Source organism: Panthera pardus, unplaced genomic scaffold, assembly GCF_024362965.1.
Source record: "Panthera pardus isolate Hobbes unplaced genomic scaffold, ASM2436296v1 HiC_scaffold_10, whole genome shotgun sequence".
Taxonomy (NCBI): domain Eukaryota; kingdom Metazoa; phylum Chordata; class Mammalia; order Carnivora; family Felidae; genus Panthera; species Panthera pardus.
This window is the reverse complement of record NW_026526655.1, coordinates 104,147,379-104,166,245: the sequence shown is the minus strand read 5'-3', so window position 1 is coordinate 104,166,245 and position 18,867 is coordinate 104,147,379. Positions and strand designations below refer to the sequence as shown.

The 18,867-nt window shown below is 43.4% G+C and overlaps 1 protein-coding gene across 27 annotated transcripts in view; it reads left to right on the top strand.

Annotated features, from left to right (window-relative positions):
* Nucleotides 1-18,867, top strand: part of CLASP1 (cytoplasmic linker associated protein 1) — a 271,145-nt gene that overhangs the window by 219,961 nt on the left and 32,317 nt on the right. For 15 of the 27 annotated variants that reach the window (XM_053909828.1, XM_053909827.1, XM_053909806.1 and 12 more), the window contains 4 exons: nucleotides 8,637-8,780; nucleotides 9,261-9,367; nucleotides 13,369-13,485; nucleotides 17,915-18,065. In XM_053909828.1, the coding sequence (XP_053765803.1) occupies nucleotides 8,637-8,780; nucleotides 9,261-9,367; nucleotides 13,369-13,485; nucleotides 17,915-18,065 (519 nt within the window). The remainder of the gene's footprint in view (nucleotides 1-8,636; nucleotides 8,781-9,260; nucleotides 9,368-13,368; nucleotides 13,486-17,914; nucleotides 18,066-18,867) is intronic. The other 12 variants (XM_053909860.1, XM_053909856.1, XM_053909849.1 and 9 more) reach the window with 1 other exon arrangement.

Below are 18,867 nucleotides of genomic sequence, written 5' to 3'. Positions count from 1 at the left end.
CTGTTGTAGTTTTTAAAATCACAACAGTGGCCAAAATACAAAAGCCTTAAGGGTAGCTTTCTGTCTTTAGTCATAACATGTAAATGTGTGTGTGTGTCTATGTGTGTGCCTTTTGTAATTGAATGTTAGTTAAGTATTCCTTCCTGTAGGACTGAAACATTGTAGACTTACGTATTACCATAATTCTAGCCTGTTGAGGAGCAGTTCACTTTCATCGTATCCTCCACTTTCTCTGGACGTGCGCATTAAAAACTTGAACTACAATTTATTTTCCTAACTTTTCTAAGGAGGACGTTATAGGAACTTTCTTCCTTGAGTTATTTAGCCTTAGGCTCCCAAGGCTTGAGTCAGTTATGGTTAGGATATTAAACTTATTGCCAGAAATCATGTGGATCGTTTACTGTTTGATCTTCAACACTTAATGTCAGTCATTTTGGGTCACGCGGTGCTACTTCACAAAGCCTGGTCTCCATTGGTGTTCCACTCCTGTTGCCTGCCCTCACTTCTTCCCCTTCCCCGTGTCGAGGACTGCTCAGCACCTTGCCTTCAGACTGAGTTCAGATCCAGGTTCTGGGCCAGTAATCCTGATCTTCAGGAAATTTGGAAAGCTTTTTTATTACATCAGTAGTTCTCAGTCCTGGCTACAGTTAAAATCTGCCTCCGTTCCTGGGCTCTACCCCAGGTAATTTGACCTAATTGGCATAGTGTAAAGTATGGACATTGTTTTGGGTCTCATTGGGATTCCCTCCACCGTTGGCTGTTTTTTAACGCACAGAGTTGCGACCTGGTGTTTTAGACCATTACCCTGGAGTTGCACCTCAAGACATACAGGCTGCTGGTACAGTGTTGACCTGGTTGCGATCGATTCCCTTGGTCCGAGCCTTCATCTGCAGTATCTTCAGGCCTGGGGCTAGACTTGCTATTCCCCAGGGACTTCTCACCTCCCTATTTTCTCTCGCCCTGTATCTCTGCACCTAGCACAATACCTGTGTGAGCAAAGTAAACATTTCATAAATAGTTTGAATGAATTAATGAATGATAAATGTCCAGAAAGAGGTGATCTCATTTTAAGTAGCATTTCGAAGCCATTATTTTCAAAACCATAATGTTGGAGGCCCCCTGTTTTGACTTCTGTGTTCGTTTTCTGTTGCATACTGAAACACCACAAACTAAGTAGCTTGAAACTACACACATTTATTATGTTGTAATTCTTTTTTTTTTTTTTTTTTGATGTTTTTATTTTTGAGACGAGAGAGAGCATGAGCAGGGGAGGAGCAGAGAGAGAGGGAGACACAGAATCCGAAGCAGGCTCCAGGCTCTGAGCTGTCAGCACAGAGCCCGACGCGGGGCTCGAGCTCACAGACTGTGAGATCATGACCTGAGCTGAAGTCGGACACTTAACCAACTGAGCCACGCAGGCGCCCCTGTGTTGTAATTCTTTGATTCAGGAATCTGGCACATGGTCTTTGGGTCCTCTGCTTAGGGTCTTAACAGACTGAAATCACGGTGTCGCCTGGGTCTTTGGTCTTATCTGAGGCCTAGTCTTTTTTTAATCACTGGTTCTTGGCCGAATTCCATTCCTTACAGGAGGGCCGAGGGGCCTGTTTTCTGGCTGTCAGTAGGGGACATTCTCAGCTCGTGGGCCACCTGCCAGCCCTGCCACACCTCCCTCTCCCCAGCTTGGCAATTTGTTTCTTCAAAGCCAGCAAGAGAATATTTGGGGAAAAAATTTCCCCAAACTTCCCAAATGTGATGAAAAACCTTAGTCTACCCATCTAAGAAGCTCCATAAACTCCCAGTAGGATAAGAAAAGATCCCCAGATAGACACATCGTAATCAAACAATTGAGAGACAGAGACAAGTAGAGAATCCTGGAAGTAGCAAGAGGGAGGCAGCCTGGCATCCCCCAGAGACCCTCTGTAAGACACACAGCTGGTTTCTCCTCAGAAACCGTGGAGGACAGAGGCAATGGGTTGGCATTCAGCGTGCTGACAGAAAAAACCTGCCAAGCAAATATTCTCTGTTCAGCAAAACTATTCTTCCAAAGTGGAGGAGAAATTAAAATGAAGCCAGCACCTCCAACCTTGCTTCAGGGCTTAGGTCACACCCACCCAGGATAATCTCCCCTTTGATGACCTAAAAGTCAACTGACTGGGGAGGGACTTTTCATTACACCTGCAGAGTCCCTTCTGCCATAACAATTAGGGGAATGATGTTCCATCATTCACAAGTCTCACTCTAGGGGAGAGGATCGGACAGGGATTGTATGTGGGAGATGGGAGTCTCGGGGGCGTCTTAAGTGTTTTGCCTACCAAGGCTTTATCTCACTTTCGTGAGTTGGCAGGAATCTTCCACAGTCATTTGTTAATTCACTACCTCCTACTTAAATAGGGAGCTTTTTAATGTAACTGTTCAAGTTGTGGTGAGGGTCAAGATGCATCTCTGCATCCTGGGTACCCTCTAGGGTTTTGTTTTTTTTAAGTTTATTTATTTATTTTGAGGGAGAGAGAGTGCGCGCGCGAGTGGTGGAAGGGACGCAGAGAGGGAGAGAGAGAATCCTAAGCAGGCTCTGCACTATTGTTGCAGAGCCCAATGCAGGGCTCAACTGCATGAACGGTGAGATCCTGACCTGAGCTGAAATCAAGAGTCGGACACTTCACCCACTGAGCCACCCAGGTGCTTCTAGGTTTTGTTTTTTTTTTTAATCATTAAAAATGTCAGTGGCTGGAGGGGCGCCTGGGTGGCTCAGTCAGTGAAGCGTCCTACTTTTGATTTTTGCTCAGGTCATGATCTTGCAGGTTCGTGGGTTTGAGGCCCGCGTCGGGCTCTGTGCTGACAGCCTAGAGCCTGGAGCCTGCTTCGGATTCTGTGTCTCCGTCTCTCTCTGCCCCTCCCCTGTTCACACTTTGTCTCTTCCTCTCTCTCTCTCTCTCTCTCTCTCTCTCTCTCTCTCTCTAAAATAAATAAATGTGAAAAAAAGTTTTTTTTTTTTTTTAATGTCTGTGACTCAAGATTGCTTGGCTTTCAATTATACACATCCAGCTTTGTTGTTTGATTAAAATAGGTGCATTAAAGCACGGTATTTGGATATGTGTTCTTTTGCCCCATAACTACTTACCCACAGACTGTATATTAGGGCACTGCAGATTAATCCTTTATGGAGACGGCATCACTTTTATTTAAATGCTCTCTTTTGATGTGCCACCCAATGGACATTATATAAATACAGATGCTATTGTAAGTAATGCAAACTGCCTTGCACAAGAATTTGGACCATATTTGAAAGCTTATCTAAATGAACTGAGCACCTAAATAAATTAAAATACTTAAAAATTGGGATGTGATATATATCACTCTGCTCTAAGATCTAAACTTGTCATTATCATTTTAAGGCTGTAAAAAAGTAAAACAGGAACTATTTTTATCTGGGTAAATTAAAGCACCCTGTCTCTTTTAAATAAACTTAATGTTTTTGCACCATCTTTCATTTGCAGTTAACTAACAGTTTCTATCAGGTGCTAGGAAAACCTTGGTGATTTAAAAAAGCACTATGTGATCATGAACCAAGTTTTCCTATTGGTGTCCTGCTTTAATTTCTGAAGAGTAGGGCAAGATTATATTCTAAATGTTAGAAGAACCCTTCAGTCTGAAATTTGTGCAGTAAACCCTCATATTGGCCCTACTCTAGAGAACATTAATTTTCTGCAAACAATACTTGGGGAGTTTGCAGACAGTATAATTCATCCTATAAGGTCCTATTTGGGAAAACAACTTAACTCTAATAGAACTCTTGATTTGTTGACTTCAGCATTTTTAATATTTTTATATTTACTTTGTTTCCCTTTTTATCTCCGTGTTTTGGGTGTTTGTTGTTGGAGAGAGAGAGGTGTTTAAATATTTAAGATGTTTTGAAGAGGAAGGAAGAAGCACGGCCAAAACCAGAACACAAGCCAGTCAGCAGTGGAGTGGGCTTACCAGGCCAAGACTGATGGGGGCCAGCAGGAAAAGCCCCACCCAGACCCTCACTGGCCCAATCTGTTCCCAGAGTAACCTTGTTCTTGTTTTAGGTGCGGGAGCACTGACTGTCCTGTTGGCCAAACTGTACCTTTCTGAAGGAACTGTGTTTTGTGTTCATATAATGTATTAACAGGAGGAAGTGGATTCTAGAGTTTGACCGTCCTTTGACTTCTGCCCCTGCCACTTGGTGGTGGTGCGAGCTGGCAGCTGAACCTCAGAATTCTTGTTTGTTCTCCGTAAGATGGGAATAATCACCCCTGCCTCAGGCTTCATTGGGGGGGCCTAAATGCAGTATAGAAAACATAGGTAGAGACTCCTTCATTTGCTATTGCAGCCTCTGCAGCCCCGTGGGAGGCTTGTTTTGGTTTTGCTCTGCTATTTGTGAAGCAAATGGAGAACTCAGGTTTTTTTCAGCATTAGGAAGATTTTTTTTTTTTCTCCAGTCAACCAAAGGGAATGTAAATGCAGTAGAACTTTTAATGCTATGTTTACATTTCAGGATTCAGAATCCCTGTGGGTTTGCGTAGCATACATGATTTTCTACCATCGAGCGCCTGCTTTGTCAGATGAGATAGCAGATTTAGCCCCCGAAATGCCGTAAATGAAGTCATGGCAAAGAAACCTGGAAAGTATATAAAGATGCTGTTGTCTGGATCAGGAAGAGAATAGAAATAGCCCTCAAAAGTTGAAATTTCCAGCTGAAAAATTTTAATGTCTACTTACAGGTAGCAGTGTGGCCTAGCCACAAAGCTCAGGATTTTCCCATCAAACAGGGTTTGAGGCTCAGCTTAACTGTGACTGGCTCTTTCCAGAAATGAGTTGACTTTTTTGATGTCTTTGCTCAAGAACGCTACTGCTGCCAGCAACAAGGCTGGGTAGGAAGCACCTAGCAAATGGTAGAGGTTTGAAACCAGTAGTTACCGTCCTCCTGTTCTTAGAGCTGCTAGATTATATATGTCCAGGTGATGTTGCAAAAGAAGCCACATACTTTCACAGCTTACAAATAACCCTGGTTTTAGCACTTGCTTCTTCTCTCATTAAATCCTACCGCCTTTCCTGTTTGTCAGTCCCCGCTTCAGCGTAGTCGAGTAGGTGAGGATTTCCCCACTAGGTCAGCTTCCACCTGCTCTGGGCCCGGAGAAGGAAACTTGGAAGAAAATTGTAAACAGGTAGATTTTAAACTATGTACTAATTTGAAAAAAGACACTTCACTGTTTGCATTGTAGATTATTAATACTGATTACCCTTGGCAAGACACTGAAAAGATTGTCAAGAAACCTAAAATTCATATAATACTATGTTGAATGTGTGTGTGTGTGTGTGTGTGTAAAGGTTTGTGTTTTGATGTGTTTTATGATTAACTACCTGCCCAAAACAAAAAGCTATGTTGAGTGTAGTCCCCTACCATATGCAAGATACTAAATAAGGAATGTCTGGAGGTTTTGAAGTAACCTTTCTTTGGCGATTTTCTAAAGCAATTTTAATGACCATCTGGAGGGAAGCAATAATTGTTTAATAAATTAGAAACCTTCTCTTTCTCCCAAAGTTTAAGTTTTCCCCAGTTAATACCAGCGCTGAAGCATTTGTCAAAAGCTTTATTGATCTCCTGTCTCAAAGAACTCTTTCCTGCCTTCAAGGCAGTTAGTTGATAGCCCCGGGAGTTCTTTCCATAGAGTGACTGTAAGATTTGAAGGACCTTTTGCCCTCATCTACCAGTTTCTACTGCTGAGTGGGCGTGAGTGGGAGTCGGTTCCTTTTAAGTTGCCATTTGGTCTTTAAAATAAATGACCCTAGAGTTGTCCGTTAAGAGAAGTCAGCAGCAACCTTGCGTTTTTGGTCTGGCTGCTCACTGGCCCTGCCTCTTATGAAAGGCAAGAGTTCAATGATGGAACAAGAACAGTGGTGCACTCCACTTTTTGATCCATTATTGAACATGAGCTGTGCCCCAAGCTTTTTAAAATGAATCTCTTCAACTCATCCCTATGTTTGGAGTTACTCCTTTAAAGAGAATGTATTGATGATAACGATAAACATAACCCAGTTTTCTTCCTTGTTTGGATTCTAGTATTCTGACTTCTCACTAACACAGAGAGTTGTAGATAAAATATTTTAGGACCATACAGTCTCATTCCTTTTAAAACTGTGATATAAAATATTTTTAAATAACAGATTTAAATCATATTTTCTACCCATTTCTGGAGCTTGGACCTCATTAGAAAGGATTTTACTTTGAAAACAGCTTTAAATCCCCAAGGGTGACTTTTGAAAAATGTATAAAATCATTTACATTTCATATTTTGGAAAATGTAAAAATAAGTTACATTCATTTATATGTATAAATCACCACACGTACCATCTGTCCAACAAGTTATATTTTCAAAATTCCTCCATCTCTCTTTTGGATTTCTTATCAAAATTCACCGTTAGGGTTATTGAAAGAGAAGTTTCTGTAGTGGGCCAAAACGTAAAGTCTGCTGCGATGGCTTTCCCATGTGACTAAGTCACTGATAGCACATGGCCACTAGTTAGCACAATTTCTAGGCCTATCGTCTTGCGGCTCTTTTGTTCCTGAAAGATCCCGCTGATTTTTATAATTTGCTTCGTAAAAAACCTCAAGTTAGTTTGTGATATTAGATATCTTGTCATTCTGGGAAGAAACACGGTTTTTTTAAGTAAAGGTAGTGGCACATTTCACATAAAAATACTGATACATTTTATAATTTTGAAATGCCATTGTCATTCATTAAAAAATAAGTCCCTAAACTTTCTTACTAAATTGGCAACATTTTCCTTTTTTCTCTCCCTGATAAAACTCAAGTCTGTTTCTTTCTCTTTGAAGTGCATTTTTTTTTGCATGCGTTTTTTTCCTAACATCTAACAAAAATGTCTTTTTTTAATGCACAGGTTACTTTGCATGATTTTTGGAATTTAATCTTATACAAATATAAAGGTCAAGTTAATGTATATTACATTGGTGGTGAAAAAGATTCCTTCAGATAACTATTAAGTATGTTTCAATAATATGAAAATGTGTAGTACAATCGGTAATAGTGTGTTTTGCCTGTGTCATGAAAGCACACTGGCCCCTTGGGGTTTAATTTGGATGGAAAGGCTACTGATGACTGTATTTGGAGGTCAAGGGGAGAAAGTAAGATACTTTTGTCCAGTCTGTGCTTAATAAATGCTTTTGATAGGTCTAAAATCTGGTTTTTGATTCTGTAAAAGACATTCTGATATTTTAAAATTCATAATTAATTTTTATTTCTGGTTAAATACATTTGGGTCCTTGGATTTTTTTGTTTTTCTTTCTTCGGACACAAATAGTAGTTTTGTCTTAACTGGGCCCAGGATTAATTTTAACATTGTGAAAGCATTGAAATATTTCGCGGTGTTTACTTCCAAAGCATTTCTCAAGCAGATATGTATTTTTTAATGTTTGTTTATTTTCGAGAGAGGGAGAGAGCAAGCGGGGCAGGGACAGAGAGGGGGACAGAGGATCCAAAGCGGGCTTTGTGCTGATAACACAGAACCTGACATGGGGCTCGAACTCGCGAACTGCGAGATCACGGTCTGAGTCAAGGTTGGCCGCTCAGCCGACTGAGCCACCCAGGTGCCCCAGCAAATATGTTTTTTGTATTTGACACCTTATGTCACGGGTAAAAATATTCCGAAGAATTACTACAATCCTAGAAATTTTGAGTCTTTGGAAAAATAAATGTATCCTTTTAGTCAGAAGAGTATGTGATGCATTTTTCTTTCTTTTGACTCTCAGACATTTGTAAGAGATGCCATTATATACCACAGTCTTCTCTTGGCAGTTGTTCTAAATCAGAACCCTTGGAACTAATTCCTCAGGCATTGTTTTTTAAGCTCACTGTGCCTGCTGCTACTTAGAACCATAGAAAGACTTGCTGGAGAAATCCGAGTCTCATAGGGCTACTGTTGCTTCAGCTCATTGCTTTCCCACCTTGCTGCCAGAGTGCTCGCTGCAGTACGTTGTCTCAGTTAATAAAGTAGAACGTTTGCCAAAACACCGAATTTGTACCATGTAAGTCTGGTTTGCTTCCCAAGGACTGGCCTTTCTCACTTGGCAGGTGCAACAGGGGTGTTTCAGATGTATTTAAACTCTTTCTCTAGATTTTCTCAGTCACTCAAAGTGGAGCTTGAGGAAAAGTGGTTGCTCAGGTTAGCCCATTGGCAGCTCCTGTAGAAACTTGTTCCCTCCAGGGGCACCAGGAGCCCTGTCCAGTGCTGACTTGTTACAGTGAACCATCTTCAGCCGTTCCATGTCCTCTCGTTGTTTTACTTACGTACTTAGCAGCTTTGTCCCTCGTGCTAGACAGCATGGGGAAGGTCATTGAATATGAACATGCTGTGGATATCCCAGGCCAGGGCGTGAAGGTGAAACGGGGGCGTATTTTCCAGATTGAAGTCAGGCTGTTTATAACCGGTGATCCTGTTTTCTCCAAATGCCTTTTGTGTGTGTGTTTTATGACGAAGCTGTCCTCTTACTATTGTTTGACTCATATGAAGAAAGTTTTGTGAGACCATTTTAATGAATGTTTTGACCAGAATACGCTGTTGTCCATTACATAATGAATCACATCTTCTTTTTCCAGGCAGCACAAATTGTGCTGATCTCTCTGTTTGAATTGAACACTCCCGAATTTACCATGTTACTTGGTGCCTTGCCAAAAACCTTCCAGGATGGTGCCACCAAACTCCTGCATAACCACCTCAAGAACTCTAGTAACACCAGTGTGGTGAGTGCCTCAGTCACGACTGGTGCCTCTGTACTGACCGTGACCTCTGCGAGTCCCTTGTCTAGACTTGCTCTGATAGAATGGCCAGCTTTCTTGTTCTCTTTCAGTAAACTGTGGGCATCTGGAGGGTGGGGGCGTGTCTGGCCCCTGCAGTAGTCCCAACGAATAAGCGAACCTAGTGTTTAAACGTACTCTTTTTCTTAAGTGAGATTGTTCAATCCGTTAAATTTTTACTTGGTCACTTAGCCCTTTGTTCACTGAATTACTTATGTTTTTCATGCTATAAAGATGGAAGGACTCAATTGTGTGTGTGACTCTGGCACAGGTGACATCAGACGGTTCAACTTGAGGAACCCCTGCGTGACAGCTATCCGTTTGGGGTGTATCTGCACTTAAAATTGGCCTTATCATTCTTTAAAAAAAAAAAAGTCACCCTGATTGTGCCAGTATTTATCTTATTTCATTCTGCTTTCACCCCAGGGCTCTCCGAGCAATACAATTGGCCGGACTCCCTCCCGACACACCAGCAGCAGGACCAGCCCCCTGACCTCACCCACCAACTGTTCCCACGGGGGCCTGTCTCCCAGGTAATGCCATTTCCCCAAAAGTGAGGAAACCACCCCAATGTCCGTCCACCCCATTCCTAGGTTTTTAGACCAAGCTTAACACCAAAAAATGGATGGGTATCAGGAGATCATGGGGTCTAGTAGTCTGTATAATCTTGGGCAAAGCAGTTGACTTCTATGGCAAAATGGCCAATTTGTGCTGAATGTTCTTGGAGATTCTTCCAGCTCTAAGAACTCCCTAGTAACTTAAAGATTTTAAGGCTAAAGCCACATTTAGTACTGTTTCACGTAGAAACGATTTAGAAATTCATCACCTATTTTGTAAGTGGTAGGAGCACCTTATGGTATTTGTCATCTAAATAAATCCCTTGTAGTCCCACACAAGGCCTAGGGTAGTTTTCCAAACCAGCAGTCATTCCAGGCATAGTTGCTGTAATTACGGGCTCACGTTTGAAGCAGACTCCTGCTCCAGAGAGGTATTTAGAACCTGAGAACTGAAATTAGATCATCGTTTTCAGACTTTGTTGGGACCGTGCAAGCATTGGTCTTACAGACTCTGAGTCAGTGGCTTTAAATAAGAAAAATGCCTTGTCCCAGCATCTGTAGACTTCTCCATCTGGCCAGAGCCTGTGGAAATCTCTGCATGGTGACTTTAGTGACCACCCCCCCCCCCCCCCCCCCCGGTGTGTGTTGGAGCCTTCCATGGCCTCACACTGAGTAGTGGCCCTAGAGACCAGACTTGACAGTGCCCAGACGTGTGAGGGTCATACGTACATGCTGTATTTGTCTCCAAGAAGGCCACATCTTTGAGGTCTCTGGGCACAAGGATCGGGGGCTGTGTCTTCAGGGTTGCCGACACCAGGATGACAAGAAGATACTTCAAGTATATGCCATCTTCCCTTCAAGGGTTGCCTCTTTAGTAGGAAAATATTACAAGTGCTTTAAATTCAGATTTTGAATGATCAAGAGTCTCCCCAAATCTTCTGTCATGACCAATGAAGTCCTCTTGAGTTTCTCAAGTTGTCATCTAAGTATTTGGAGCATACCAAATTTGTATTTTTCTCTTGGTGACACAAAGTATTTTGTATACTTACAGTATCCTACCATTTGTATTGCCCTACTTATAATCTCTCTAAATGCCCCTGGTGCCATGTTTAGGTAGAATGAAGAATGATGTCACGTCTCCAAGTTTGGTCTGTGTTGTCATGATTTTGGCAGGCTGTTATGATCAGACAATTGAGATCAGAAGTGAGTGAAAATATGTCTGAATTTCCCCAGGTGTCACTGAAGCTCTGCTATTTTTTTTTTTTTTTTTTTTTTTTCTATGTTAACATCTGTATCTTAAGCATATGGCTAGTCTTAAATGACCAGGGTCTGCTGTTAACGGTAAAATCAGAGTTCTCTTTCTTGGGGCAGGGGAGTGGGGAGGGTTTTATGGAAAACTTGTATTCTCTGTAAATTGTTTCTTTTGTCTAGAAGTAATACTTCACCATTAATTGGGAAATCTGCTCTTCCATAATACACGATTCATACTCCTTATCTTTTATTTCATTATTAGGGTGGCACATTCCTTAGGTAATAAGCAAAAGGTAAAATGCAAGTTAAGTATTTTATTATTATATGTGCTACTAGTCTAAGTAAAGGATCAGTAGCGGCTGCTAGCATAATCCAGCAGAGCTAAGAATTGGCTGGGTGTTAATCTTCATGGATCCCCAAATTATTAAAAATTTAATTTATTTTTCCAGCTCACCATTTATTTTTAATTGGTCTGGTCATAATTTTTATTGTCAGGATTGCAGATCAGTGGAAGGGATTAATTTTCAATATTAATATCATTTTGAAGATTAAGGCCAGTGGTGGCATAAATGTTTTCTTGTCAACAAATTCCTCTTTAGGGAATTATTTAGTTGTGTGGTTTCTTTATTTTTTAAAAGAATGTGCCCTCCGTCAGTGCGTACCTAGCCAGATGGCCTTAGCCAATTTGAACTCACAACCAAAACTGTCCAGAAGTGGGAAAAAAGGCTTCCTGTCACATCACTGGAAATACTCAAATAGGCCTCATACTTTCACCAGGAAAATTATAAAAGAAATGAACTCTTGCATTAAATAGGAGAATGGACGAGGTCACCCCATTCCTAGGGAGGCGATAGACAAGTTCCACCACACATAATCCCAGAGTTTTCTGAGCAGTGCTCTTGAGGCATTTATTTTCTGTGACCTGCAGTTCTTTTGAATCATCTTAACCATAAAATGTTAGCTTTGTTTTTCTTACAGGAAAAAGTCATTACCAATTACTGCTTTTTAATCTAATTTTTTTGTATCAAAACAAACTGTAGTATTTTTTTTTAGTCCCAAAATTCTAATGCTCAGATCATGGTGTGTTATTAGCAAATATTCTAAAATGATGAAAAAATCTGATTTGATAGTTACAAAAAAATTGCTAACGAGGAAGTTGTTTTTGCAATAGTATTAGAGAAGCCGGAGCTAACACTAAACCTTGGTGAAACATTCCATTAATTGTTTTTTTGTGTGAAGGAAGAATTACTCCTTACCCCTAGCTAGTAAACAAATACTGCTGGGTATTTGAAGAGATTTGTAACCTGGAGTTTTGTCTTTAAACACATCTGTATATTTTAGCTCATTTTACCCAGTGTGATTTGTGTTAAATGAAAAACCGAGTTGCAAGGGGCTTCAGAAATCACAGGACATCCATTCCTTTTGAGATGAGAAAGCGGATGGCCTTCCTCGCCCTGGTCTGCTGAACGTTCTTGACAAACGTGGTGTAGAGCAGAATGACACTAATGACAGAGCATCCCCTCTGTTACCTCCAGCAATAAAGGGTAATTTTAGGTGGATTTTACAGCCATTGCATCAGAGGATCAACAGTTTCCATAGAAGCCAAGTGGGGATTAACTGGGAAACTCAGCCTTCCGTAAGCTGTGGAGGGGCTGGTGCACCTCTCTGCTTTCCGCTGCACCTGTTAGCAGAACTCCAGGAGACATGGTCACCCAGATTCTTCTTGTACCTCTGCCCCGATTCAGTGTGTGACTTAGAGAAGGTCTGTGGGCCCTCCTATGCTGTGGTGACCTCTCCTCTCTCCACTTACTTGCCTTCCAAAATAAGGCCACAGCTGTCTTTGGTGGAGACTAGCTCTCAGGACTATGATGAATGCCAGCCGCAGGCGGTGCTGCCCCCTGGGGACGTGGTCTCTGATGCCACGACTCCATCCTGGGCCTTAGATCACATTTCCTGCCAGGTCAGCGCACGCCTCTCCCAGTGTGTGTGGCTCTTCTGAATCGCAGCAGCTGTTTGAACTGTCCGTCAGGGCCTCTGCAGACCCAGGCCACTGAGTGACATTCACGAAGTGAAGAGGGCTGCCTGTGTTCTCAGATGCATTTTAATTCTCATAGTAGGTGATGTGAGTAGGGGAATTGTAACCCTCTAGTGGTGCTGTTACTCTTTCAGAAGGAAATTGCTTGTGGTGGCCTCTGAGCTCCCATCTGATTGGATCCTGGCCTCAGGGAGCACCTTGCCCCCTGCTTGAGTGCTCTGGACAGAATGGCACGTTCTCTGCTGAATCTTCCTGCTGTGGTCCCTTGGTTCTCGTTTGAATTAAGGCCCAAAATTCCTTGTCTGGCTCTTTGTAAGACAGTTGGTTGCATTACCCGAAACTGAACATCCGTGCCTATTTGTGTGTAAGTGCTCACAGTGTCCTTCCCCGTGCACACACACACCCCCAGTCTTACCCATGGAATCTTATGTGATTTAAACATGTAACACACGATCGAGAGGGGAAGGAATAAAGCAGCCTCATCAGGGGCCAAACTGTAAAACAAAATTTGTTCGGTTTTCCTCTGTATGGTGAAGTGTACATTTTGCTGCAGTTAACTCTGACAGAGCCTGGTCAAGGAAGGAGGAGACCGGAAGACATTCAGGATATCGTGTCTTCCTGTCCCCTCCCCCCTCCCCTCCCCGTTGCCTTGTGTTGTCTCTCTCTGATTCTCCTCTTCTGATCACTGCAGTCGGTTATGGGGTTGGAGTGCCGATGGGCTATCGAAGCACCCACCTCCCTTTTCTCAGCCTAACTCCATTCCCACCGCTCCCTCCCACAAGACTCTCAGGCGCTCTTACTCTCCCAGGTAACAAGCTACCTGTTAACCTTGTCCGAGGTGTCACAATATTATTGCCTTTCCAGGGTCGTCTCAGGTCTTGTGGAAAGCCTCTGGCTTAGATGAGCAGGAGTAGAGCCTTGGTGAGAAGTGTGAGCAGGCGCATGGTCTCTGTCGACCCGCATGAGTGCAGCTCCTGCCATGGCCCAGGGACAGATGACTGTTTCATCAACTGGCCAAATCCGTCAGCACCCACTGTGGCCCAGGCAGAGCTGAGCCCCCCACCCCAAAAGGTGCCGGGGCAGTGCCGTGCAGTCGAGGCAGGCGAGAGGGGCACAGTTTCCTTCGTATTCTTCTCAAGCAGACAAGGCATTCCCACCCAGAAGCAAATGAGACCTGCCCTGTCCCAAACCGTACCTGTAGCGCTCGTCCTGCTGTTGATGACGTGGACTGCTTTCTTGCATAAGGTACCCTCACGTGGCGATAGTCTGATCCAGAAGGGGAAGTCAGGAGGTTTTCACTGCTGCATCTCACTGAGGTGCCCTTGCCTCTAGGCAGTGGAGGGGTCGGTATCTAGAAGAAGGAGGTGGGGCTTCCTTCAGATTTAAGACAGATGGTAAATCAGTGGGACAAAGTAGGGCCCATGGATTCCTTTAGATTACTGCTTGAGAGTCCTTTAGGTGCTTATTATAAAGGTCCAAAGATCAGAGGACCCCTTCCCTTGAAGCCTATAACTGCATGAGCAGAGCATAGGGCAGTTCAGCCATCTTTGTGCTGTGCAAAATGAGTTTGTACCCTCTGATAGGATGGGGTAAAAACAAAACAGAAAAAGGTCTGCTACTTCTGAATGCTTCACAGATAGCTTTTGCACAGAAGCTTTACGTTTCTACTTTTGTGTCCTCAGCACAATGAAGCTGTACATATGAACAAGTCTGCTGTGTCGGGTTTTAACAACACCTTTCTTTTGAAACTCTTATAGCTCTAAGAGTAGCTTCCCAAGTGTTCAGAGAATCCTATAATGACTGTTACTAGATATGCAAGGTTAGGGAAAAGGCACAGCAACAATGTGACCACTGCTGTGGTCAATGTTAATGAACTGTGTCGCTTTACTTCCTTTTTTAAAAAAAAAGATGAGCCAGGCTTCGAAGTAGAAGTCCCATTTATGACTCTTCCAGTACACTGACCTGTGTGCCCTAATGGGCACTAAGCTTCACCCCCAGCCACTCTCAAGACCCCATTTCCAGAATCGTCCTTCACACATACACAGTAACACAGCTGATGCTAATAAATACCCATAACTTTTGTTGGCCGTCGGAGGGAGAGAGCATCGACAAGAGACTTTTACATTTAGAAAAACCTGTCCGTTACATAAAAATAAGAGGAAACCTTTGTCTCTTTGCTCTCTGTCAAAACTGTGTTGATGGCATAACACGGAATGATTATCCTAATTCCATACCTAGAATCTTAGTGTCCTTCCCACTGCAGACATATTTTCCCTACAAAATGACAAAAGAGGAAAATCTGAGAAAGCAACCTTCCTGCCTCTGGTGTCTCTGTTCTTGGAGACCTGACCTCACCCATCTCCCCACCCTTGATATGGTCCCTTTACAACAGGGCAGGTCCAGAGCTCTATTCTGCCCCAGTGTTGGGTGGCATGGCCTGACCTTAGGCCAGTGAATATTGACCCATTGAGCAACTCTTCCTAATCTGAAGAATTCTAAGGAAACCCTCTAGGGTCTAATCGCAGTGTTTACAGGAGACCGGGAGCTGGCCTGTAACTAAAGGATTACATCTCTGAGCTAGGGGGCAGGTGGCAGACTAGGGTCTACCTAAGCAAAGCCTCCTCTGAGAAAGCCACTGCGTCCCTCTTGCTGTGCTCTCTTATGTTCTGCTGGCCGGGGCCCCAGTATCTGGGATTCCCCGATGACAGCTTTCGTGGGAATTTCCTTTTTCCCTACAAAATGAGGGCTCGTAGGCATCGATTCGGAAAAAAACAAATGCCAAAACATGAACTAGCGAAGAAAGTAACGTTATCTGGTTCGTGTTGGAGAAAAGCAATGCCGTCTCTCACCTGCCGCTCACAGTGTTAGCTTCGTACCAAGGAGATACTTCAAACCTCAAGTCTAAAAGAAGTGTCACCCCGGATTGCAGCCGGTCATGCACGTGTACTCCTCACTATTAATTGAAAGTAAGAAGGAGGAGCATTAACTGGCAGAATCCTTTATTTTCTTATTTTGAGACGAGGCTATAAAGTTCTGTGAACGGAAGTGAAATATTTTAAGGCCATTGAGGTTACGAATAATGAGATGAATGAAGTGAAAGCTAATGTTATCTGAAGCGACATATGGAAAATAATATTGTGACATCCCTTAAAAAGCTGAACGTTCCGCCAGACTTGCTCTTGTCCATCTGTCATTCTTTCAGTTGTTTTTTTTCCTTTTTTGCATGGGCTATGCTATTATTTTTGGTTGTTGTGATTAAAAGTATTTTAAGGCATCTTTTTTACATCTCGTATACATAATTTTTTGTTTGAGTCATACTCAGTCTTTATATATAAAAAATAGTGTACTGGCCAGATGTATAAATGCCTTTGCTCCCACGGAAGCTGGTATTGTGTTGTTCTGGAAAGGAGGGGCAGGGACCGACCCCCTGTGCTCCTCGGTCACGCTTTCTTCACATTAAAGTGATGTTGCCCCATAGACAGACAACCTTATGAACTTAGCAGGGGTTGACATCTTGAATTCCATTCAGGTTTTTCCTTCCACTTCCCGTCAGTATATACACGGGACTTTAGCTGTTAACATGTTCATTCACATTTCTTTGTGTTTGCTGCCAGAGCCCGTCTTTGAGTTGGCATGTATTTTTGTGAGCTCTCCAAGCACAGTTGGGGTATAGATTTTCTTTCATTCATCAGAAAACAAGAAAGTTCTATCTGGGCGAGTTTTGCAATTTTAGGCAAATAGCTCCCATCTCCAAAGGTGAGTTCAGATGTTGTGCCCCAGCAGGACGTGTCCAGCCACAGAAAACACCTGCATGGTTCCAACCGCGAGCCAGTAGAGGTCTGGCTCCTCCCAAGTGAGGACCGTCGACCTCTTATCTTGCTCATCTGCCCAAACCATTAAAGAAGAAAGAAAAGAAAAGGTGGCGAGGGGGGCTTAGTAAATATCATTTGTTTGTTAAGCTACAGGAAACAGCCTCTTGTGAGAATGGACAGGGTTGGTTGTGTCGCACGTAGGAAAGGTTCCTGCCAGCGATGGTCTAGTTTCAGTTACTTCTTTTGAAGAACGAAAGACTGCGTGTCTTTAGTCCTGAATGATGTTGTCGAATGCTCACTTAAACACACCCAAGGATTCTTTGTCCCTAGCAATCCTCAGTGTAGCTCCAAGACTTTGTGGAAGTTCACTTACACCAACTCATCTGATCTTTTCTTCGAGTTTGTTTGAAACATGTGACACTCAAATGAACACAGTTGTTTTGCCTTTACCCTTGGTTGACTGTTGCTTCATGTTTTGCCTTCTTTATGCTGTGCTTTATCCTGTGCTTTTCTTGGATACTCTCGGTGAGGGACGGCGGGCTGTTCTCGGGACCCACTTCCGTGCACTCTCCGGACCGTGAAAGGCTGCCTGTTGACACCTTATACATGACACCCAAAGGCTACTTGGGATTTTTGCTTAGTTTCTGATTTTGCTCTGCTCAGCCCACTAAAGGAACAATCGCTGGCATCACTTTTCTGTAAGGGACGAATGTTTCTTGCTTTTTGAAATACTTCTAGACATCCATCTAGGAACGTGACTCATCTGTATAAGATCTGTTTTTATTGTAAAACGCAAAATGTCAGCACCTTGGAAGAGTTTGATATTCACAGCAAGCTCCTGGGTTAGATGGCACGAGAGAGACTGTCGGGAGCCTTTTGGTAGGGTGGATCTAACTTGGAATCGTTTTTGAACGTAGGGTTTTATTTCACAAGTTTCTAACCCCGGTGAGCATTACCCAGTCTTGTGAGGTCGTTAGCTTTGCCCCTCTGAAACTTGCTTGTGACACTAGCTTTATTTTGAAATGCCCACCCCTCTTACCCGTTTGTACATTTGAGACCAGTAACAACCAGACTCCTTGTTTCCATCTTCAAGATACGAAAGTTATTTTTCCACTTTCATTACCTCGTGCATTGTCACCAGTTGTCACCCTTTGAGTTCTTGCATTCTTGTGGTTATTGCTGTGCCCCCCACCGGGTCTTACCGAGTGCTGATGTGATGTGTTTGGGGCCTGGTTTGACAAGGAACACGTGCAGTTGTCCAGTGGTGGCACTCTAACAGGTGTCTCCTTTTCATTCCAACTCGCCTAAAGACACGAAATTGTAATTATACCTCACTCCATAAACTGTTGGAAGTAATTTATACCCATGCCTCAAATTTATGCGTGTGCTTCAATTTAAGACATACAATATCTTTTGATCCTTTAGCATGCTGGAATATGATACAGAGAACCTGAACTCTGAAGAAATTTACAGTTCTCTGCGTGGAGTTACAGAAGCCATTGAAAAGTTTAGTTTTCGAAGCCAAGAGGATCTGAACGAGCCAATTAAGCGAGATGGCAAAAAGGACTGTGACATTGTAAGTATCCCCAGGCTAACAGAGAACTGTATTTCGGTGAAGTGAGAACTCTGAGGACTGACCACGTGAACACTGAGCTTCATCATCATTTGTGTCTTGTAGCTAGAAGGGTATTATCTTAAGAGGCCCGAGGCAACTTTATAAAATTTTGAGTGACCCCCAGCTCTCTTTGTGAAGATTGTAAACTATCTTGTGCCCCTGTTTGCCTTTGTTTATCCTGGACATATTTTTGTTCCTGTGACGTGATGAAAATAGTAGGCCTGAATCAGAAAGCAGCGTGGTTCTCTGGGAGCTGTAGTTCCTGCAGAGGCAGGCAGATCCGTGGGGAGTGGTGGTGCGGCGGGAGCGGGCAGGGCTCAGTACTGATGAGTCAGGCTGGGCCAGTCCCGGTGCTCAGAGGTGGTGCTGTCCTCGGAGCTGCGTGAAGCAGAGGTCGAGGGGAGTGTGTGGTCAGATAGGAGGACGGGCCTGGGAGAAAGCAGAAAGGTGGCAGGGGGCATGGCATGAGTTCTCTTTGCAGTGGCTGGCGTGCAGAGAGTGGGCCTGTCATGTTGGTGGCCAGGTTTGGGGAGGAGGCTGCAAGGGTTGGCTCAGGAAGGGTACTCCCTTTCCTGCTGGTGTCTGACTCCACTCGGGGGTCACTGGAGATTTTTAACCAAGGAAGTGGCGTGGTCACACTTAAAATTTTAGGAAACCTGCTGCCCCTCTGAGATGGAGAATGACTCTGGAGGAAGTGGGGTCGGTAAGGCATGAGCTGAAATAACAAGAGTCCGAAGTCTCTGGCTGGAACTGTTAGGTGCTT